Here is a 23,475-nt window from a genome sequence, read left to right as displayed (position 1 = left end):
TTTATCATTGGCCGTATTCTTTTTCGCAGATTTGTTGCGCACTGCTTCACCGCCACGGCCATCGTGCCCCAAACATTCTTTCCCAACTGAAGTGCTTCCAACTTGTGCGGCTTAAGGTTGTCCCCTTGCCGTTCTTCTCTTTTTTTAGGATGTTCTCAAACTTCTTCAGCCGGCGGATCTTATCATTCAATTGCATGCATGATACATTTGCCCGAATCAAATTTAACCCCTTCATAAAATCGTAAAATTCATCAACGCATTTATAGGGTTCCTTCCTGTTTTCGGGATGAACTCAAACAGGCCTTTCAAGATACCTATCTCATCTTCCTCGCTGAAAACTCTCTGAAAGACGGATTTGAACTCCTCACGTGATTTCTGCGGATCCTATATCATGCATGCAATTGAAGGATAAGCGGCTGAAGAAGAAGTTTGAGAACAACCTAGAAAAAAGAGAAAAAGGGCAAGGGTTGAGACTTCAACTTTGGAGAGGGTTTAGAAGAAGATGACGGGTTTGGAAACCTTTTGCGGTTGAGGCTTCCTGGGAACCAGCACGTGTTTCTCACATTCATCTTCGCCTTCGTCTGTGTCTTTGTCCTCGTCAGATGAAGTTGCTGCTTCTTCTTCCTCGCTGCTATCTTCTTGTTCGGGCTGAGGCCTGGGAACCTGCGATTCGTCGTCAGAGTCTTCAGGAGCGACTTGCTTCTGCTTCGCCATGGAAACTCCGAAATTCAGGAGGGAAAAAGTGAATTTAGGATTAGGGTTTGTCTTAGTTCACTCTCTGGACAGTGAGAGAGGATCCGCAGAAATCACGTGACGAGTTCAAATCCAGATAAATATTTAGTACATCTGAATATTTAGTACATCTTTATCAAAGACTTGCGCCGCAAAAGAATGAGTCAGGTGCGTAGCTTCTTTTCCAAATCTGTGAATCCAATTCTTTTCCGTGCTAAGTTAGCTCGTAAGATTGAGAATATTCAAAAGGAGTTTAATAATGTCGCTGAAGAGATGTCTAAGTTGAACCTGAATCGGAGTTCGGTAATTCTTAAGCAAGATGAGTGTGGCTGGAGGGAAACAAGTTCGTCCGTTTTGCAATCAGAGATAATTGGAAGGGAAGAGAATAAAAGTGACATTGTTAACTTGCTGAAGCAAACCCATCCGAACCAAAATGTTTCTTTAATTGTTGTTGTTGTATGGGGGATTTAGGCAAGACCGCCCTTGCTCAGCTCGTGTACAATGCTGCTAAAGACCAGAACCTCTTTCAGAAATATATATGGGTGTGCGTTTCAGAAAATTTCGAGGTGAAAACTGTTTTGAAGACGATCCTGGAGTCTTTGAAGAAGGATGCTGGTGGTGACTCATTAGAGGCCCTACAACAGAAGTTGCGAGAAGCATTGAATGGGCAAAATTATATGCTTGTGCTCGATGACGTGTGGAATGAAGATCATTTAAAGTGGAGTGATTTAAGATTGAGTTGAGTTGTATTGCTCTTGAATTACTTGGATATGTATTGCTCTTGAATTATTTGTGGATTCTTACGAATAGTTGTCCTACTTTTTGATTATCGGTTTTTATTCTGGTTTGCATTGTAGATTATTTCCAGAAGATGTATCAGAGATGGATTGAGATAAATGTTGGTATTGAACTTGTTCTGCTTTTGGTGTGGAACACCTCTGATGTCACCTCTTAATTTAGTTGGAGCTCCCTTCCAGTCTTTGCAATATTTGCCGAGAAAGAAAGGTCAATTTCTTTTGCTATCAGAAACCTATCAACTGATATATTTTAAATTTTGTTTCATAGTTGAGAATGTTTTGATTATTGCTTGCAGTTCTTGGGCAAATGACATATAACTCGCTATCCAATAGAGCACCAGTTCTTAGAAGATTATTGGGTTTGGATTCTCATATTGCCTCTTCATTTTCCTTGTTTATAATTGTATGTGCTTTCCTATTTTTTGGTTTATATCCATCATTTAGCTGGATGTGTCAATAAGTCAATTTGGTATAACTTACATTTTCTATATGTTTTCCCCAGAAATTTGCCGTTCAAGCAAGAGCATTATCTGGCTTCATGTGATAATGATTACGTGACTAGTTGGATCCATATATGGTTTTGTGGCGTCTCCCTCTCCTGATGGCCATGCCAAAGGGAGCGGGTAGAGTTGCTGGCTTGGTTATTTCAAGGCACAGTGGAGATTGCTTTATTTCTTGCTTCATGTGAAAGATTTTCCTACATTTGATTTCAGGTTGGTGATTATTAGAGACGCAACATGGTAATAAGAGGTTGGGTATGAATTGGCATGTGTGTTCATTGAGATAGGCTTATTGTACGGGAATTTATTGTTCAAACTTCCCATTTTTGTGTATGTTGTTCTATGATCTGTGATGTGATATCATAAACTTTGATGTATCACCTACTGCGTTTCTCTTTTGTTTTGGAAGCACACTTTATCTATCTAAAACGAGGATTATCACAATTCAAAGCTCTATTAGTACTGTTCTTATTGTAACATACACTCATTTTCATTGAATTAATTTAAGAGTTCCTGATATCTATTTGCACTCAAACAATTAATTGTGCCTTGTGTTAAACGCAGATGCTGTTTTATAACAAACATGGTTTGAAAGCCTGTTACTACTGCTTGGATTGTGAACATTATAAAATTAAAGCCGTGTCATTATATTTCCTTGAAATAAGTATTGTACTTGCCATGAGATTCAAACTAATGCGTAAACAAAGCAGTGCTGTGGTTATCAAATTTGTTGATTTACACGAGGTTCACCATATCACCTACTGAAAAGTGAAAACCAACAGTAATATTGCTTCATATAAGTATCAAAAGTAAGTAAATGAAGCATAACATGATTTCCATAATCCCTCTCTTCATCTAAACCTTGAAATGATAAATTTGAATATTTTCAACATCAAGCTTCATGAAATTGCTGCGCTTTACGAAAAACTTGCCCTAGTTGTAAGGTTTGTATTTGGCAGGGTTGTTCTCATTTACCAGCTCCTCTAATGGTTCCACCATGGTGTAGTGTGAAGGATTCAAAAAGAATGGAATTGAAAACCTTTCTTTTTCAGAGTTCACCATAACTCTATGCTCAACACTTTCATAAACTGCAAAAAGAAATCATTTCTAAACGGAGTGTAAATTTTGTCAAAGATTCATAATGTTGAAACCAAATAATAACTAGCACTTTTCAGATTTGATTAATTCCATAATACACAATCACAGACAAACAAAGAAATAATATATGTAAATAATTATTTACACTTATCATTTGATTACTGTAAACTGTTTTTAACAGAATGACCGAATTCAAGAGTGTAAAAATTAAGCCTTTTTTTTCTTTTTTTCAAATATGCATACGGAATAACTTTCATTCAGATTGCTATCAAGACGAAAAGTAGCATCACGATGTTGAATATGGCTGCCAGCATTAGTGCATTAATGAGGTCCCATACATGTATATCACCTACTGCAAAAACTAATAATGCTGCATAAAAATATACAATGCAAATTATGTATTAAAAGTCTAAAACTACAACAATGGACAAAGGCGTGGGAATCCTTTTAGGACCACATCTTTTCTTTTCTTTTAAATAATTCCTAGTTACGATTTTAAAAACCATATAATTATTAAAAGTATATATCATACCAACAGATAAATATGCCTAACGCTTTAACAAAAAATAAGTCATGTAGACTCTACTTCAAGAAAGATCAACTAGTACAAAGATTTCATATTAAAATTTTGAGTAAAGTATCGTTTTTGTCCCTAACCTTTGGGCTAAATCTTATTTCTGTGCCTAACGTTTAAATCATCCTATTTGTATCCCTAATGTTTGTAAAAGTGATTCAATGTTATCTTGCCGTCAATTACACATCATGAGTGCTTTAGTTTGAGTTTTAAAAACTTCTTTTTGAATTAGAATATAAATGTTTGGGATAGAATTGATGATCTACTCCGAAAAATAGCTCATCAAATGTTAAAACTAAATCCTACAACATTTACATAATTCACTTTTCTAAGGACATAATTGAATCTAAACACAAATAGTGGGTATAATATTAAAATCGACCACATCCAAGTGAGACCTAATTGAGAATGAATACATCCAAATGAGAATAATTGAAAAGTATAATTGATTTGTTAGTATAATTGATAGTAGGATAACATTGAATCACTCCTATAAACGTTAAGGATACAAATAGGACGATTTAAACGTTAGGAATACAAATAGGACTTATCCCAAACGTTGTGGACAAAAACGAAACTTTACTCTAAAATTTTATTTGGCATATAGTGAATTATGAAATTCAATTGCATGATTTGCAACTATTATGAAAATAAACTCAATTGCTTATTCTAATAATTTTACCCTTCATTGTAAGGTGATTGTGCTTTTAAGAGGACAATAGAAAGGGCAAAAACCATTTGGGTTTGAATAGATGTGGTTAGCTATAGCCTATTGAATGTGTTCAGAGTAGAGTTTAAAGAATTTGTTTAAAAATAATTTGTGAATCTTGGCTTTAAAATAAGGACTGAAGCTGTTTATGTTACAGCTGCTACTTTTATTCAAGACGAATAAAATCTAATTGAAAAATCTTTGGGTCAAATCAGATATTGCAAAAATTTAACTAAATGCGAAAATATATTTTTCTTCTTTAAAAAATTTACAGTTATTTTTTTATATGATAAGGAGAACTAAAAATTATATAAAAATTATACAAAACTATTTTATAATTCCAAGTCTCATTTTTTTATGTAAGAGTAGACCACTAATGTAAAAATATTTAGAAAAATGTATTATCTTTCATAAAATTCTAAATTTATAATTTAAAAATAAGTAATACTATGTAATCAATAAAAGTGATCATATTTTGTTAATATTTGGTCAACACTAAATTTTGACGAGCCATATGTTTTGAGAGGTTTGACAGATGAGCAATCATGGACATTGCTAAAGAACTTGACATTTGGTGAAGATAGCAGCAGAATGAGCTCTGAATTGCAAACAATCGGAAAGGAAATTGCAAAGAAGTGTGAAGGAGTGCCGTTGGCAATCAAAACAATAGGAGGCTTCCTACGGATAAGGGTTGAAGAAATTGATCAATGGTCAAGTTTTTTGCATGATAATATTTGGAGGTTATGTGAAGAAGAGAAGAGTATCATGCCAGTGCTAAATTTGAGTTACCCAAACTTGCGTCCTGAACTAAGACAATGTTTTGCTTATTGTTGTCTATATCCAAAGGATTCAGAAATCCAAAAGTATGAATTGATTCAATTTTGGATGGCTCAAGGTTATCTTGCAAGTCCAATTGAAACACAATCTATGGTTAATGAGATCATTTTTTCAGGATGCATTAACAGATGAATGTGGTCATATTGAGTCCTTCAAGATGCATGATTTGATGCATGATCTTACAACGTTGGTAGCTGGAAATGATTGTTACTTACATACGGAGGGAAAAGGAATTGTTGGAAGACCCATGCACGTGGCATTTGAAACTATCACGGATTGTTCATTGGATGTGTTTGATGTTTGCAAATTACGGACAATCATCAATTGTGAGATTGCCACCAATTTAGTGGCCAAACTGTCTTTTATGAAAAAACTGAAGTGCCTTCGTGCTTTGAATTTATCATTTCGTTCTATGACTCAGCTACCAAAGTCCATTGATAAAGTCAAACATTTAAGATATCTTGATCTTTCATACTCTCAAGAACTAAGAAGTTTGCCTGAATCGATTGGCAATCTTGTTTGTTTGCAAACACTAAAACTAGAACGTTGTAGATCTTTAGTTAGTTTGCCTGAATCGGTCGGAAATCTTGTTTGTTTACAAACATTAACATTAGAATATTGTGGATCTTTAGTTAGTTTGCCAGAATCAATTGGCAATCTTATTTGTTTACAGTTATTGAAATTAACTGAGTGTAGGCAACTTGTTTTTCCAACAAAAATTATTATAAAATTGATCAATTTGAAGAAGCTCGACATTGAAGGTTGTAAAGCCTTTGAAGGTTTGTAGTAGGGAATAACAAAAAAGATACAAGTGGCAAATTGAATGAACTGAAAGAGCTTGTTGACCTCAGAGGCAAATTGACCTGCATGCCTTCTTTCCCACACCTCGTTGAGTTGAAGTTAGAGGAAACATGTATGGTTAAGCATGAGTCTTCATCCATCTCTCCTCTCTCTCATCTCAAGCACTTGCGGCTTTGGGGTGTTACAGAGATAGAAGCAATGGCAGAGGACTGGATGAAAAACCTCACATCGCTCCAGATTCTCGAACTTGGTGGATCGTCAACCATTCAGATTCTGTCACGACACTTGCAATATCTTCCTTCTCAACTTCTAGAGTTGGATATAAGTTTCGATGATGACAAGCTTGACCTCGGGAAACACACATGTCGCGACCCAAAATGAGCCATGATCGGCGCTCACGAAATAATCCCCAAGCAAGCCTAACCGACTCAAATATAAGTTGAATAAGAAAATTACAAATATTTTAAATAAATTTACAATGTCTAAAATGAATAATTACCTATTTTTAACAAACAAAAAATAAAATAAATATGGGTGGATCCTGCCTGTGACATATGGAGCAGATGACGTCTAAGAACTTAACAACGAATAGATACCCATTGCAGATCATTACTCTTGAATAGAAAGACTCACATAATCGAATATTTATTCATGAAAAATATTTTAAGAAGAACGGAGTGAGTTTTGCAACCCAGTTACTAGACAGTATATCTATAATTCACATGAGACCATATAAATATAATTTTAGTTAGAAGATAATAATTTATATAAATAAGTGAATCAATAAGGGAGTTCTCATACAGAAATCAAATCAAAAGTCCACAATTGGGCGGCTCCACCTCTATGGGTAGCCCTTTCCTCTTGTGTGTCCTAACGGAATATCAGATCTAAAGTGTGACTTACACGTTAGGCTAGCAACACCCCTACTAGCTGGAGTCTGAGTTAGATGCATCTAAGTTAACGTCATAATCGCCGTTAACTACGGTTTTCTAATACAAGCCTCCCAAACCAATTCAAAACATATAAATTCAAATATAATAAATATTTGATCTTTCAAATACATACGGTATTGAATCAAATTAAATAGTACTTTCTCATAAGAAATCTTTTCTAATCATAACTTCTTCAATCATAAGTAATTTCAAACACATTTCACAATTTCAAAGTCAATAAGTACTAACAAATACTTCAATACTTCAAAAGTATATATTCGAGTAAAATCAAATGTTCTAAAATAATATAAAACTTCATCAAATATATATATAGTCTCATGCAAGATTTCTAAGATATGAACTTCATAAAAACATTTTTTTCAATCATAATAAATTAATTATTCTAATCAAATCAAAATTCTTCAACAATAATTTTATAAATATAATTAGAAACTTAGAATAGCATAAACCAAAAAAATTAACAGTTATAAATATAAAGCCTACTCACAAATTGGTCCAACCGAAGAAACCAAACCAAAATGTCAAAGAAGGTTGAAGTAGAACGGAATGAAAAAGCACGAAATTTGGACCGAGATAGTAGTAACAACTTCGATTTCTCACTGCAGCAACCTCAACAAAAGCCCTAGTATCAATAACATAGAGCACAACAGTAACCTCAAAGAAATTTCTTTTCTTCTCCCTCTCTGTTTTCTCTCGCTATTTTTCTTTCTTTTATTCTCAGCAGTCAGCAGGGTATGTGTGTGTTAGGAGAGGGTTAGGGTTTAGAAAAGGGATAAAAGGTAGTTTATGTATTTTGATAAAATTAAAGGGAATATGTAAAATATTTTAAAAAAACTTGAGATGTTACAACACACAAGGTCGTGGTCCTCCTCATGCGCTCTCTTCTCTGCAGAAAATCTGCTTCGGTTATTGTGGGAACATGAAGTCTTTACCAGAGCGGCAACCTCCAATCACTAAGGCGTTTAGATATTTATCATTGCCCTAAATTAGAGTCATTGGATGAAGCTGACCGTTGCCTTCCCAACATACGCACACTAACCATCTCTCCTAAAGCGGAAATACGACCGTGAAAGTGGAGAAGATCGGGCCAAGATTGCTCACATCCCAAACATGTACATACACTGAGATTCATCCCCTCAAAAGGTAATAACATTGTTTGCTTTTTTCCGTTTTCATTACAAATGCAATATATCTGAGGAGGACGAAGACACAGACGAAGGTGAAGATGAACGTGGTTCCCAGGAAGCCTCAACCACAAAAGCTTTCCAAACCCTCATCATCTTCTTCTAAACCATCTCCAAAGTTGAAGTCTCAACCTTCGGCTTCTGTCAGTCAAACCAAATCCGGGTCAAAGCGCGCAGCCGAAAACAGTATCGACCACTCGAACCAACCAAAACGTGGGAAGAAGGCACAGGAGGATCACGCCGTCGGCTCCGTTGAAGAGGATCCGCAGAAATCACGTGACGAGTTCAAATCCCTCTTTCAGAGGGTTTTCAGCGAGGAAGATGAGATAGGTATCTTGAAAGGCCTGTCTGAGTTCATCGCGAAAACAGGGAAGGAACCCATATACCATCAAGCATCAAGGAGCCGACGGCGTGATCCTCCTGTGCCTTCTTCCCACGTTTTGGTTGGTTCCAGTGGTCGATACTGTTTTCGGCTGCGCGCTTTGACCCGATTTAGTTTGACTGACAGAAGCCGAAGGTTGAGACTTCAACTTTGGAGAGGATTTAGAAGAAGATAACGAGGGTTTGGAAACCTTTTGCGGTTGAGGCTTCCTGGGAACTAGCACGTGTTTTCTTCGCCTTCGTCTGTGTCTTTGTCCTCCTCAGATGAAGTTGCTGCTTCTTCTTCCTCGCTGCTATCTTCTTGTTCGGGCTGAGGCCTGGGAACCTGCTATTCGTCGTCAGAGTCTTCAGGAGCGACTTGCTTCTGCTTCGCCATGGAAACTCCGAAATTCAGGAGGGAAAAAGTGAATTTAGGATTAGGGTTTGTCTTAGTTCACTCTCTGGACAGTGAAAGAGGATCCGCAGAAATCACGTGACGAGTTCAAATCCAGATAAATATTTAGTACATCTTTATCAAAGACTTGCGCCACAAAAGAATGAGTCAGGTTTGTAGCTTCTTTTCCAAATCTGTGAATCCAATTCTTTTCCGTGCTAAGTTAGCTCGTAAGATTGAGAATATTCAAAAGGAGTTTAATAATGTCGCTGAAGAGATGTCTAAGTTGAACCTGAATCGGAGTTCGGTAATTCTTAAGCAAGATGAGTGTGGCTGGAGGGAAACAAGTTCGTCCGTTTTGCAATCAGAGATAATTGGAAGGGAAGAGAATAAAAGTGACATTGTTAAGTTGCTAAAGCAAATCCATCCGAACCAAAATGTTTCTTTAATTGTTGTTGTTGTTGGTATGGGGGGTTTAGGCAAGACAGCCCTTGCTCAGCTCGTGTACAATGCTGCTAAAGACCAGAACCTCTTTCAGAAATATATATGGGTGTGCGTTTCAGAAAATTTCGAGGTGAAAACTGTTTTGAAGAAGATCCTGGAGTCTTTGAAGAAGGATGCTGGTGGTGACTCATTAGAGGCCCTACAACAGAAGTTGCGGGAAGCATTGAATGGGCAAAATTATATGCTTGTGCTCGATGACGTGTGGAATGAAGATCATTTAAAGTGGAGTGATTTAAGATCAGTTGAGTTGTATTGCTCTTGAATTACTTGGATATGTATTGCTCTTGAATTATTTGTGGATTCTTACGAATAGTTGTCCTACTTTTTGATTATCGGTTTTTATTCTGGTTTGCATTGTAGATTATTTCCAGAAGATGTATCAGAGATGGATTGAGATAAATGTTGTTGGTATTGAACTACTTGTTCTGCTTTTGGTGTGGAACACCTCTGATGTCATCACCTCTCTTAATTTAGTTGGAGCTCCCTTCCAGTCTTTGCAATATTTGCCGAGAAAAGAAAAAGGTTAATTTCTTTTGCTATCAGAAACCTATCAACTGATATATTTTAAATTTTGTTTCATAGTTGAGAATGTTTTGATTATTGCTTGCAGTTCTTGGGCAAATGACATATAACTCGCTATCCAATAGAGCACCAGTTCTTAGAAGATTATTGTGTTTGGATTCTCATATTGCCTCTTCATTTTCCTTGTTTATAATTGTATGTGCTTTCCCATTTTTTGGTTTATATCCATCATTTAGCTGGATGTGTCAATAAGTCAATTTGGTATAATTTACATTTTCTATATGTTTTCCCCAGAAATTTGCCGTTCAAGCAAGAGCATTATCTGGCTTCATGTGATAACGATTACATTACTAGTTGGATCCATATATGGTTTTGTGGCATCTCCCCCTCCTGATGGCCATGCCGAAGGGAGCGGGTAGAGTTGCTGGGTAGGTTATTTCAAGGCACAGTGGAGATTGCTTTATTTCTTGCTTCATGTGAAAGATTTTCCTACATTTGATTTCAGGTTGGTGATTATGTAATATGGTTGTGGCTATTAGAGACGCAACATGGTAATAGGAGGTTGGGTATGAATTTGCATGTGTGTTCATTGAGATAGGCATATTGTACGGGAATTTATTGTTCAAACTTCCCATTTTTGTGTATGTTGTTCTATGATCTGTGATGTGATATCATAAACTTTGATGTATCACCTACTGTGTTTCCCTCTTGTTTTGGAAGCACACTTTATCTATATCTAAAACGAGGATTATCACAATTCGAAGCTCTATTAGTACTACTCTTATTGTAACATACACACATTTTCATTGAATGAATTTAAGAGTTCCTGATATCTATTTGCACTCAAACAATTAATTGTGCCTTGTGTTAAACGCAGATGCTGTTTATTAACAAACATGGTTTGAAAGCCTGTTACTACTGCTTGCATTGTGAACATTATAAAATTAAAGCCGTGTCATTTTATTTCCTTGAAATAAGTATTGTACTTGCCATGAGATTCAAACTAATGCGTAAACAAAGCAATGCTGTGGTTATCAAATTTGTTGATTTACTTTCAAAATTGCTACTTTTATTCAAGACAGGTAAAAAATATACATCAGCATTGCTTATTTCTAAGTAAATGAAGCATAACATGTTTTCCATAATCCCTCTCTTCATCTAAACCTTGAAATTATAAATTTGAATATTTTCAACATCAAGCTTCATGAAATTGCTGCGCTTTCTAGTGACTAAAAACTTGCCCCAGTTGTAAGGCTTGTATTTGGCAGGGTTTTTCTCATTTACCAGCTCCTCTAATGGTTCCACCATGGTGTAGTGTGAAGGATTCAAAAAGAATGGAATTGAAAACCTTTCTTTTTCAGAGTTCACCATAACTCTATGCTCAACACTTTCATATGCTTCATTGCTCCAAACCTGTGCAACAATACACAACTTTTTATTGTTACAATGATGCCACATTATTTCTAATTTTTCAGATCAATATTTAAAATCACTTTGACTCAATATTAGTGAATTAGTACCTGAATCATGTCACCAACATTAAAATGGAAAACTCCAACAAATGATGACACCAGTACATCAGAAATAGAATTTCACTGCTTAATGATCTCACTAGGAGGGCAATACTGAGCTGAAAATTGGATACAAGCTCCATATGAACATGCCACGTTGACCAGAAAATAAAAACAGAAAGAAATGTCATCCCAGAAACTTCTCCTTACACAAATGTTGAGTCGCCAGTCACATCTACTTCTCAAGTACAGCTTGCTACATGCTGGTAAATTGTAATGCCTATAAACCTATTTATCTGGCTCATCCAGTTCTAATAGAATCAAATTTGCCATTCCCCTGAAACATAGTAATCAAGCATATCTTTCTCAACAAAGACATTTGTAATTTCAACAAGATTCTCAAGGATTGCCTAGTGCTCCAATTGAATTTTCATGGGTAATAGCAAGTGTCTGCAGTATCGAACAAAATACAAGTTAATGATTAATTTATCAATTACATTTCTAATAAGCATCTGAAGTCAATCACAAGATCTTGACATGCACATATATAATGATCCTATCAATTTACCACATATTCCCATATATATGACAAGATCAATATCCACAAAAGACAAAACGTAGTATTTACACATCAGAGAAAAAAGCAATTACCATAGCCTTTTAAAGACCCAAATCACAAATTTTCATACATGCAGTGGATTCGGAGATATGAAATATGGAAAAAATTGATGGTACTTACTACATAAATTGTTCTTCAGGTTGGTGTCATAGCTCAGGGTGTGTACTAACTATCATATGTAGAATCTGATATCTATAATGCTTTTTGAGGCCTTCTATACCACATAATTGCAAACCAGAGAGTCCTTAAGAGAACACCATTTACAAAATGAGGAATGATTATGCGTCCCCAATAAGGGTAATACGGACCGGGCAATTTGGTTAATGTGAAGAAAATTGCAATTCCAAGTAAATGCCATGGAACTTCTGCATCCTGAAAATCAAACTAGTTTAAATCAGGAAAGTCAACCAGGACTTAAACATGATCTTGAGACATAACAATACCAATTTAAGCCCCTAACAGACCTGCCCAGTTATGAAAGGCTAGCATCTAGGGGTATTCACATATATCATTAAGACAAGCTAGATGCTAATATTGGAATTTGGAATCACAGTAAACGGGCACAAAGGGAAAATCTATTGAAATCATTGTGCTGTTAATCCATTGTCACATATCTGCAATGTGAAAAACTTCATAAGACACATGCTTCCTTGTTAGCAATTCAAACTGCAGAGGCAATGTGGCTACTCAAATCCTTTTGGAAGAAAAAAAAAAGTACTGGAAAAAGAATGCTCTATGGAGCTCAAGTATCACACCTGTTTTTTCAGAATTACAAAACTATCTACTGAAAATAAAACAGTTTAATGCTCCATTCAACTATTCTATCTAATATCTAGATTACAGAATGGTACATAACCAATGATTTTTACCCTTAGTCGTGGAGATAATTCTAAAGCAGTCTTCTTAAGGACCCCAGCAACAGCAACACCGAAGAGAAATGGAATAGGAACAAGAGCCAGCTTCCTTTCATGTCCACAGTAAGATAACTCACTAATGGAGGAAACTATGAACACAGGTACAGCTAGGTATTTTACTACGGCCAAAACGAGATCAAGAATGAGTTGAATGAAGTTGTCCAACGCTCTATTCCACGGGAATTTCTTCACCGGCTCGGGTGAACTGTCCCAAAGCTTTTGTGCCTTGTCTGTTAATTGGTTCAAATTTATCTTCTCATGGTCATCTGATTGCTGTGCAGACATATTATTCATAACACACGAGATCTTTGGGCGTGTCTTGAAAGAAGCAGAAAATGTCTTAATACTTAAATTCTTTTGAACGAAGCATGATGAAACCTGCCACAGTACAAAGAAGAGTTTTCAGCAGATGAAGCCAATTCAGCAGACTATAACCTATGAATGCCTTAGCTAATTGTACCCTAAACTGCAAAAAGAAATCATTTCTAAACGGAGTGTAAAATTTGTCAAAGATTCATAATGTTCAAACCAAATAATAACCAGCACTTTTAAGATTTGATTAATTCCATAATACACAATTACAAACAAACAAAGAAATAATATATGTAAATAATTATTTACACTTATCATTTGATTACTGTAAACTGTTTCAACAGAATGACCGAATTCAAGAGTGTAAAAATTAAGCCTTTTTTCTTTCTCAAATATGCATAGGGAATACCTTTCATTCAGATTACAAGATAATATGAACACTATAGTAAGAAAAGAAGCTCTACCAGCAACTGAAACAATGGGTTTTGCACTTTAATTTAATAATATAAATAATAACAGAATAGGAAGCTTAAAGCATAAAGAGAAATGCAAAAGGGTGAAGAAAGGCGCACCTTGAATCTCAGGAAACGAGAGGAAGAGTTAGGAGACAGAAGGTGAGAGGGAGAGGGAAGAAGAGCAGCCATGTTTGTGTGAATTCCAAAGATGAAAACTTGAAAACTGAACCAATTCAATTCTACTCTTTGGGCTGAACACTACACACTCACACTTCAACAAAATGAGGTGCTTTTCGCACACGTTTTTGCATATAGTCGATAGGTAGCACCTATTTTATTTAAATAGATATGAAAAAAAAAATTAATTCCTAAAATGAAAAAAAAATCTCAAAAGACATGAATTGGCTTTTTATTAAAAAAAAATCCGTATAAAATACTTTTAGTATCATCTTTTTTTAATAATACACAATTATATTAATTATTTTTAATAATTTAACTATATATGATTAAATATTTATATGAGTATTTATCCATTTTGGTCGTAAAAGAATTTTGAACTATATACTTTAGTCCCCAACTAAAATTAATTACTCGATTGGTTTCTAATAATTGATTCCATCAGTCACTTAGGTCCTTTGCGCTGTTAACTCTAATGGGGGACAAAATAGTCCCTGACAACTCTAACATGGGACAAAATGGTCCCTGACCTCCTTTGTTTGGAAACGACACTGTTTTCTTCCAATTTTCATCATATCACTAACAGTCTAACACTATAACTTCAAGCTACACAATGCACATTCTGCAACTTCAATGTTCACAAGAAGAAAAAAACTTCAACTTGTTCTCAACCAATTCATACTCAGAAAACTAATGACTATGTCTCTCAAGTACTTGTAGTCTTCGATGGATCCCATGAAGCTAGACAGCAAGTATGATTTGTTAAGACCCGTCATTGTTGTCGCCATCTCCCTCCTTCTCTGCCCTATCATCTCCATGACCACATTGTCCACCACTCCAATCGCTTCCTTCAACTTCTTCTCCGAACCAATGTTCAGTAATCGCTTCGGTTTTCATATGAGTGGCAACGGCGATATTGCTCATTGTACTGATAGCTTGGATGCGAGGTTGAAGCTGTCTGCCAACTTGGACTCCGAAAGATAAGGAATGAAGCACTCGGGGTCCATTTCAAATGAGAATTTGCATATGATATCGAAGAATAATCTTCTCATGATGTCCTAATGTCCAACAATCTATATTGCTTGTCGGAGAGTGGAGAAAGGCATGCTCTTGGGGTAGTTATGGAACTTGGTCTTGAGGATGTGGTGGACGTTGTCGGGGTTGGAGGTGATGCTGTTATTGAGGACGTGGAAGTGGATGCTTCTGGTGGGTGAAGTGCGGAGGAAGTGGGTGTACCAGTCACAGAAATTTAGGAAGTACGTGATCCATGACATATTGAGGTAGGTGCGACATGTGTGGCGGTTACACCATAACTTGATCTTGGAGCTGAAAAAGATGAAGGAAAATATGAAAAAGAAGACTGTGAAAATGAAGAAGAAGAGCATGAATGTTAAGGTTATGTGAGATATGATAAAAATTGGGAAAGTTTTCGAACAAAAGGGTCAGAAATTATTTTGTCCGCTGTTAGAGGACTAAAATGAGTAAATAGTCTATATATATATCTCGTTCATATAGTTGGAAATTTAATTTAAAAAAAATATGAATTCCTTTGTTACAAGTGATAATTATAAATGTATTCAGATTTAGTTATTTACTATTGTTGCTTGAAGTGATATTAGATGTTAGATTTGATTGTCTTTAATTTTATGAAAAGCTGTTCTAAATATTTAATGTTCAACTATTTTAAAATTAAATGTGTTAAACTATTATCATAATTATGACATGATGTAATCTTAACGGAAAAAATTATAAGAAAATTTTTAAATGTACCTAGAAGACTGATGTTCTAATAATTTATCGTTGATTTTAATTAATATATATATTATAGTTAAAATCAATTGTTAAAATGACTGAAATATTAGTATTTTAGACATACTTAAAATTCTTCCAAAATTATATATTAACACAATTATAAGTAATTTAACTACTAAGATAAATTTTATATTAATTTCTAAATTATGACTTGCTAAATTATTTCCTATGAAATGTTCATAGTCATTTTGGCCATGCTTTATGTGCGGATGCATATCCAATTTAAGTTTATCAATGGCGGGTGTAAATCAAGCGCGAGTTTATTACTGGATTCTTATATAATAGTTGACCCATTTGTTTTGTTATTGGTAGTCTTAAAATTCGTTATTATAAATTCTTATACCTACACATTCTCATTTAAATAGTTAATACTGATTATTGTAGGGTTACTTATTTAGCTAATAAAATATCAGCAAATGCAATTAAAATATGTAAGAATTGAGATTAATTAACTGTCTAATTAAATAATTAATATTGTTCAAAATAAGATCTGATAATTTAGAATAAGAATTGGAGGATTTAAATATGATTTTTGAATTTAATGGATTTTTTTTAATTAGAAAATGTATTTTTAGAAAATGTATTTTCTGTGAAAAATCGAGTAAAATCGCGAACTGGCAGTTAAACCGGTCGAATCGATTTAAGTCTGCTCGAGGCTGTGAGAGAAAAATTAAAAACAGTAGAAAAGATTAGGAAAATATCTAAAGTCGAAAACCGGGCATTAATTTTAAAAATTTGGCTCAAAGTTGGACTAAACGGAATAAAAATACTAACGGGTTGAATCAGACTCAAGTTAGGCCCAAGCCCAACATATATAACCCATTACCCTCTCATAAACACAACACACACCAACTGTATTGAGAGGAGAAGTATTGAGGATCAGTCTTGCTAAGCAGTGGAAAAAATAGAGTCTGCAATATAAAGAGAGTTAGAGTTTACCGTTGAGAATAACAAATTATTGTTAAAATTCTGTTGAGCCTGTTTAATATAAGTAGTAGCCTTACCTCCTATCTTGGTGGGTTAGTTGAGATTTGTAATTGACTTCCTCAAAGTATTGAGTGCACTCAAAAATAATAGTTGATTAGTTTTTTTCTGGTGAAGAAGAGTTCTTCCTCTCTGTACACGTTTCAACTTTATGGTCTTTTGTTCTCTGTTCTTCTTTCTTCTTCTCTAAAACAATCTCATTTGAGTTTCTATATGGTATCAAGAGCTTCTGGATTCTTCAATCATGACAGATGCATCTGTCAACTCTAATCTTGGGAATTCAAATTCCTCCAATTCTGCAAATTCAAACCCTAACAACAATGTTCTTGCAAACAATTTCTCTTTCCCATCACATCTATTAAATTCGAGACCTTTCAACCCCATTAGTGACAAGCTTGGAGAAAAGAATCACAAGACTTGGGAACAGCAGGCATTAGCAGCTATTAGAGGTAAAAAATTAGAGGATCACCTGTTTCCAGATCGTGTTCCACCTCAATATGCTTCCACTGAAGATCAGCGAAATTTTCTTGAATCTGTTACCTATCAACAGTGGCTCCACGATGATTATAACCTTCAATCCCGGTTGCTTGCTTCTATTGATCCTGTGTTCAAGAACAAAATGGTTTGATGCACACTTAGTCATCAAATTTGGAGAATGATTGAGGAGTACTTTGCTGAATCAACAAGATTTTGAGTGAAGCAGCTAAAGGCTCAACTCAAGGCCATCAAGAAACAAGGTCAAAGCCCCACTGATTATGTTTTCAAAATAAAAAATATTGCTGATTCATTAGCTGCACTAGGATTTTCTTTAACCACAGAAGAACACAAAGAAGCTCTTCTTGAAGGATTGAGTGAAGAATATCAAATGATTCTCACTACAGTCAATACAAAACTAGAATTATACAGTCTATGTGAAGTTGAAACCATCATCATGTCTTATGATGATATGCTGAACAAGTTTCGCAGATCTACAAACCGTATGGTACAAGCTAACTTCACCCAATCCTCTTTTCCATCAATTCCTAATACTGGCAGAGGTTTTAGAGGTCAAAGAGGTCGTGGTGGTAGGTCACAAAGTGGTGGCCGATCCTTTTATTCCTCACCAAGGCCACAATGCTAAATTTGTGGACGCTTTGGCCACATTGCTTGGCATTGTTTCAATCGTTTTGATCAGAATATTCCTCCACTGTCACAAACCTTTTAAGAAAATCAACCAGGACAATTTTCAAATGCTACAAATACTAATTCTTCTACAACTAATCAGAATTCAGCCACCACACCACCACCACCACCTCCCCCATCATTCCATAATCCTACAGCATACATAGCAGCCCCAGGAACTATTGCAGATCCTTCTTGGTATCCAGATATAGGGGCTTCTCATCACATTACACAAGACTCATCAAACTTCATTTCCTCTTCAGATTACACTGGTCTTGACAAAATACAAATTGGTAATGGTGCAGGTTTGCATATATCTAAAGTTGGAAGTTCTTATCTATATGCTTATGACTCAAATAGATTTTTTCAATTGCAGACATTAATATACTCACCTGAAATCACTAAAAATCTAATTAGCATTTCTAAATTTGCTAAAAATAATAACGTGTACTTTCAATTTCATGCTCATGTGTGTTTTGTTAAATGCCAGTGGACTGATAAGGTGCTGTTACAAGGGTATAGAAAAGGAGGAATCTACAAATTCTATAATGTTGCTGCCCCTAACACATCTTCTATTTTACAAAAACCATGTGTCTTTACTGCTTCTAGGATTTCTTTAGACTTGTGGCATAAAAGAATGGGCCACACGGCCATAAAAAGTGTAATTTCTGCTCTTTCAAATTGTAATTCTGGCTTGGTTCATAATAAAGAAAAGTTGAATTTAAAAGTGTGTGAGAATTGCATGAATGCCAAGATGCATAAATTGTCATTTACTTCATCCCTTACTGTTTATACTACACCTCTATAAGTTGTTTATTCTGATGTTTGGGGCTCAGCACCCGTGATTTCTCATTTGGGTTTTAGATACTATGTAACGTTTATTGATGCTTTCTCTAGATATACATATTTGTTCCTTCTTGTCACTAAATCTCAAGTATTTCAGGCTTTTAAACTTTTTAAGCAACAAATAGAGAATCTCACAGGCAATAAAATCAAGGTTCTTCAGTCTGATAATGGAGGTGAGTATACCTCTAACCAATTCACTCAATTCCTGGCTGAACAGGGTATTATTCAAAGATTTAGTTGTCCATACACCCCTGAACAAAATGGCAGGGCTAAAAGAAAACATAGGCATCTCATTGAGATGAGCATTGCTATGTTATCTACAGCCTTTATGCCATTAACATATTGGGATGAAGCTGTGCTAACAGCCACTCATATCATTAATCGCATTCCCACCCCGATTTTGGATAAGAAATCTCCATATGAAACACTATTCAAATCCACACCTGACTATGATCAATTTAGATTCTTTGGTAGTACTTGCTACCCTCTTCTTAGACCTTATAGCAAAACAAAACTTGATTTTCGATCTCATATATGTATTTTCATTGGATATGCTCCAAATTCAAAAGGCTATAAGTGCCTTTCTCCTTGTGGCAAGATTTACATCACAAGACACGTTCAATTTGATGAAACATCCTTCCTTTACAAAGACTTATTTTTTACACCTTCATTCCATTCTTCTACTACATTAGATACTTCTATACCTAGTATAGGTTCTGTTATACCCTCCACTATTTCCAGTCACTATTATACTCGCGATACCAATTCTATTTCTCTCTCTACTGATTTTAACCTTAACAAGTCCAATACAATACATGTTAGCAGCAGTAATCAACCTCACACCAATAATTCTTTGTCCAACAATTCTTTCCCTAGTTTTGTCTCTAATACTGATCTTGCTAATTCTAGTAATCTTCAGTCTAATATACTAAATACCATTTCTGTCTCAGGACCACAGATAAGCCTCCCCCCCATTGATCCTAATGGCAATCCAAATCAACTTCATAAATCCCCTCATGCTAACACCTTACCACCCTTAACTGATAATCGTCATCCCATGCTTACAAGGTCTAAAACTGGAAATTCTAAACCAAAAGCCTATATCACTAAGACACCTTCTGATGTCTCTGTAGAACAGCCACCTAAGAATCCCTCTGCTGCATTAGCCATTTCACATTGGAAGACTGCTATGCAAGAAGAATATAATGTGTTGATTAAAAATCAAACCTGGACTCTTGTCCCCAAACCTGATAATGCTAAGATCATTGGCTGCAAATGGATCTACACCATCAAAAGACTCCCTGATGGTTCCATTCAAAAGTACAAAGCTAGATTGGTGGCACAAGGCTTCCACCAATCTGAAGGCTTTGATTTTGAACAAGTTTTCAGCCCTGTTATTAGACCAATTACAATCAGATTAGTGTTGAGTATTGCTTTATCAAAAGACTAGATTATTAAACAATTTGATTTTAATAATGCTTTTCTTAATGGTGATCTAAAAGAAACTATTTACATGCACAAACCAGTTGGGTTTTCTCATGATTCAGACAACATTGTATGCAAGTTAAACAAGTCCTTGTATGGTCTGAAACAAGCCCTCGTGAGTGGTTCTTAAAGCTTAGCAAAACTTTAAATCTATTTGGTTTTTATAGCACAAAATCAGATACATCGTTGTTCATTAAGCATGGTTCTCATTATGTTATGTTTATTCTTTGTTATGTTGATGATATTATAATAATGGGTAATGATTCCGTTGAAATAAATGCTATGATTCAGAACTTAAACAAAATCTTTACTTTAAAAGACCTTGGTGAATTATCATATTTTCTTGGTATTGAGGTTCAGCAAAGTAAAACTGGGCAGCTGCACCTTTCACAAACCAAGTACATTAAAGATCTCTTGTCTAAACTAGGGATGAGTGAGGCTTCTCCTATGCCAACTCCTATGATCTCATCCTTACAATTATTGTCTACTGGATCAGAAAGTTTTGAGGATCCCAAACTCTTCAGGTCATTTGTAGGAACTCTACAATATGTTACGATAACTCGATCGGACCTAAGCTTTGCTGTTCAAAAGGTCTCTCAGTTTATGCACAGTCCTTTTTTGGCTCACTGAAAGGCTGTGAAGAGGATACTCAGGTACCTACAAGGGACAAAAGACCATGGTTTACTTCTACATAAGTGCAGGGATTACAGGTTGTATGGTTTTTCTGATTCAGATTGGGCAGCAGATTTAGAAGACAGGAGGTCTGTTTCAGGTTATTGCATTTACTTAGGAACTAATATGGTTAATTGGTCTTGTAGAAAGCAACCAACTATAAGCAGGTCATCTACTGAGGCAGAATTTCGAAGCCTAGTATCGTGTGAAGCAGAAGTGACTTGGGTTAAAAATCTACTTGATGAGTTGAAGATTCCTTTGGCAACTGTTCCAATAATTTTTTGTGACAACATGAGCACCGTTATGCTCACAGCGAATCCTGTACTACATGACAAAACTAAGCACTTTCAACTTGACATTCAAGTTGTTAGAGAGAAGGTGAATAATAAGGCTCTCCAAGTGGTTCACATACCAAGAATAGAACAAGTCGTTGACATTTTGACAAAGCCATTATCTGCTGCTAGTTTCGAACGGCTCAAGAACAAGCTCAGAGTTGTGTCAAAGCACACCTTGAGCTTGAGAGGGGGGGTATTGAGGATCAGTCTTGCTAAGCAGTGGAAAAAAACAAAGTCTGCAATATAAAGAAAGTTAGGGTTTACCATTGAGAATAACAAATTATTGTTAAAATTAATATAAGTAGTAGCCTTACCTCCTATCTTGGTGGGTTAGTTGAGATTTGTAATTGACTTCCTCAAAGTATTGAGTGCACTCAAAGATAATAGTTGATTAGTTTTTTCTGGTGAAGAAGAGTTCTTCCTCTCTGTACACGTTTCAACTTTATGGTCTTTTGTTCTCTGTTTTTCTTTCTTCTTCTCTAAAACAATCTCATTTGAGTTTTTATAAGAAGGAGAAGAGAGAAGAGAGAAGAAGAACTATTCACATTTCACTTCAATCCGCGATATCTCGAGCTATGGTGCTCCGATTCACGTACCGTCAGCGGCTATGCGAAGCTCTCGCCGAACCCGTTACTTTCATATAACCTTTATAGGTAAGATTTCGAATTTTTCCTTCCTTCCTGCTGCCCTAAGAATTTCGAGTTTGGTGAGTGTTGATCTTGAGAAAAAATATGTGTTTTGGTTGTTTAAGTGCTAATCAGAAAATGTTGGGTTCTATCCCAAATTTCAGTGAATGAGGCAAGATTTCTGAAGAACCCTTGTACATTGATTAATTTTGAGTGTTAGGTTTTTACTTATGTGAAATGAATAATATTAGTTTGAATATTGGAGCTTGTTGAAATTGCTTTGGACATTTGGGAGCCTTTGGATTTGAGTTAGTGGCTTGTTGGTGAATTGAAGCTTGTTGGAGTTCAATTTTTTGGGTTTTGGCATATTGAGAATCGGCCAAGGTATGGTTTCGGTTTCCTCTATGTAATATATAATATTTCTGGATACTTAGGCTAGTGACCCATAGGATAGGACTGAATTAAATTGGTTGTTGGAATTGTTGTATAATGATGTATGAAGATTTGATGATTTGGGTTGTTGATGAATTGAAATGTTGATGTTGATAGTATGGTATTGAGGGTTGAGATTGAAATTGATGATGATGAATTGTTGGTAATGGTGGAATGATGTTTGATTAATGTATTGATTGAATATGAATGTATTGTTATGTATTTGATAATGGGGATTGATGGTTTCATAAGGTGGGGTGGTGAATTGAGGTATGAAAAATGTGAAATTTGATGTGTTTTGGGAGTTTGATGAGATGGTGGTTTTGTTTGGTTGTGAAGTTGGAAAATTGAGAGTTTGTGAAGTTTTGGTAAAACTAAAATTTTGATGAACTTCAATGAATCATATCTTGAGCTACTGTGCTTAAAATTCAATGTATTTTTTATCAAATGAAAGATGATTGAACAAGCTTTAAAATGGTTTAAATTTTGTGAAAATCTAAATTTGGTAGAAGAAGATATGATTGTTGAAAATTTGGTGTCAAAATCTAAAATTCTACAAAGTTGCAGAATTTTGTGATTTCTGGTTTGTGTGCGCACGCACACCCCATGAATTTTTAAACCTGTGCGCACGCACACACGGCGACATGGCTACTGATGGGAGCACTAGCACACCCTGCGCACGCACATAACCAACGAAGTTCTGCAAGCTGTGCGCACGCACACATGGGAAGAGGCATTATGTTGAGGGCGTTCACACGCCTTGTGCGAGCGAACAGAATTGTAAAATTTTGCACTTGTGCATACGTACACCTCTATGCGTACGCATACTTTTTGAAAGTCTCCTTAGGCGTGCGCACACACACTCCTGTGCGTACGCACATGCCCTGTTTTTCAACTAAAACCTTGTTTTTAACTATTTTACCTTCCCAACAAGATTGTAAACTTCTGTTACACCAATTTAAGATTCTTGGACTTATTTTGGGTATTAAAAACATGAAAAAGGTCCTAGGAGAATTAATTAGGGTATACCTTGAAAAGTTAGAGAACAGAGGCTTAGGTTTCTGATGTACTGAGGATGGATTTGGTGGAGTGAGAAGGGAGAAAGATATATGAATTGAGAACTGATGAACTAATGAGTTCGGAAATGAAAGTTATGAATTGACAGTGGT

General features: G+C 35.5%; 2 protein-coding genes across 16 annotated transcripts; one reads left to right on the top strand and one right to left on the bottom strand.

Moving 5' to 3' along the window:
* The first annotated feature begins 23 nt into the window (after window positions 1-23).
* LOC130956045 (uncharacterized) lies at window positions 24-10,795 on the top strand. Of its 13 annotated transcripts, none has more exons than XR_009076987.1 (5): window positions 7,640-8,144; window positions 8,909-9,111; window positions 9,419-9,965; window positions 10,054-10,160; window positions 10,260-10,795. XR_009076987.1 is itself a non-coding variant. In XM_057883066.1 (4 exons), exons 1-4 carry the CDS (start codon window positions 1,191-1,193, stop codon window positions 10,299-10,301), a joined length of 591 nt encoding a protein of 196 aa, XP_057739049.1. In that variant the 5' UTR covers window positions 908-1,190; the 3' UTR covers window positions 10,302-10,795. The 13 variants fall into 13 exon arrangements, 2 of the variants coding, with proteins under 2 accessions (XP_057739049.1, XP_057739050.1); XR_009076986.1 differs by having other exon boundaries at window positions 7,642-9,111; window positions 9,503-9,684; window positions 9,804-9,965; XR_009076990.1 differs by lacking the exons at window positions 7,640-8,144; window positions 8,909-9,111 and adding an exon at window positions 24-900 and having other exon boundaries at window positions 9,804-9,965.
* A 688-nt stretch (window positions 10,796-11,483) lies between these two features.
* On the bottom strand, window positions 11,484-14,063 carry LOC130956043 (uncharacterized). Of its 3 annotated transcripts, XR_009076978.1 has the most exons (5): window positions 13,894-14,063; window positions 12,965-13,387; window positions 12,216-12,467; window positions 11,687-11,926; window positions 11,484-11,595 (listed from the first exon to the last, which is right to left on the bottom strand). XR_009076978.1 is itself a non-coding variant. In XM_057883065.1 (3 exons), the coding sequence occupies exons 1-3, from the start codon at window positions 13,963-13,965 to the stop codon at window positions 12,288-12,290; spliced, it is 675 nt and encodes a 224-aa protein (XP_057739048.1). In that variant the 5' UTR covers window positions 13,966-14,063; the 3' UTR covers window positions 11,942-12,287. The 3 variants fall into 3 exon arrangements, 1 of the variants encoding a protein (XP_057739048.1); XR_009076977.1 differs by having other exon boundaries at window positions 11,490-11,926; XM_057883065.1 differs by lacking the exons at window positions 11,484-11,595; window positions 11,687-11,926 and having other exon boundaries at window positions 11,942-12,467.
* Between the last annotated feature and the right edge of the window lie 9,412 nt (window positions 14,064-23,475).

The sequence above is a fragment of the Arachis stenosperma genome, chromosome 10 (assembly GCF_014773155.1).
Source record: "Arachis stenosperma cultivar V10309 chromosome 10, arast.V10309.gnm1.PFL2, whole genome shotgun sequence".
Taxonomy (NCBI): domain Eukaryota; kingdom Viridiplantae; phylum Streptophyta; class Magnoliopsida; order Fabales; family Fabaceae; genus Arachis; species Arachis stenosperma.
Note: the sequence above shows the minus strand (reverse complement) of the source record. Positions and strands in the feature narration are given on the sequence as shown.

Bases quoted from the DNA above. Each gene is read 5' to 3' on its own strand.
- LOC130956043 (XM_057883065.1), bottom strand. From the start codon at position 13,965: ATGGCTGCTCTTCTTCCCTCTCCCTCTCACCTTCTGTCTCCTAACTCT. The intron at 13,388-13,893 runs GTGCGCCTTTCT...GTACTGTGGCAG, and splicing joins CTCGTTTCCTGAGATTCAAG to GTTTCATCATGCTTCGTTCA. The intron at 12,468-12,964 runs GTAAAAATCATT...TTTGATTTTCAG, and splicing joins AATTATCTCCACGACTAAGG to GATGCAGAAGTTCCATGGCA.
- LOC130956045 (XM_057883066.1), top strand. From the start codon at position 1,191: ATGGGGGATTTAGGCAAGACCGCCCTTGCTCAGCTCGTGTACAATGCT. The intron at 1,471-9,803 runs GTTGAGTTGTAT...TTTGCATTGTAG, and splicing joins GTGGAGTGATTTAAGATTGA to ATTATTTCCAGAAGATGTAT. The intron at 9,966-10,053 runs GTTAATTTCTTT...TATTGCTTGCAG, and splicing joins TTTGCCGAGAAAAGAAAAAG to TTCTTGGGCAAATGACATAT.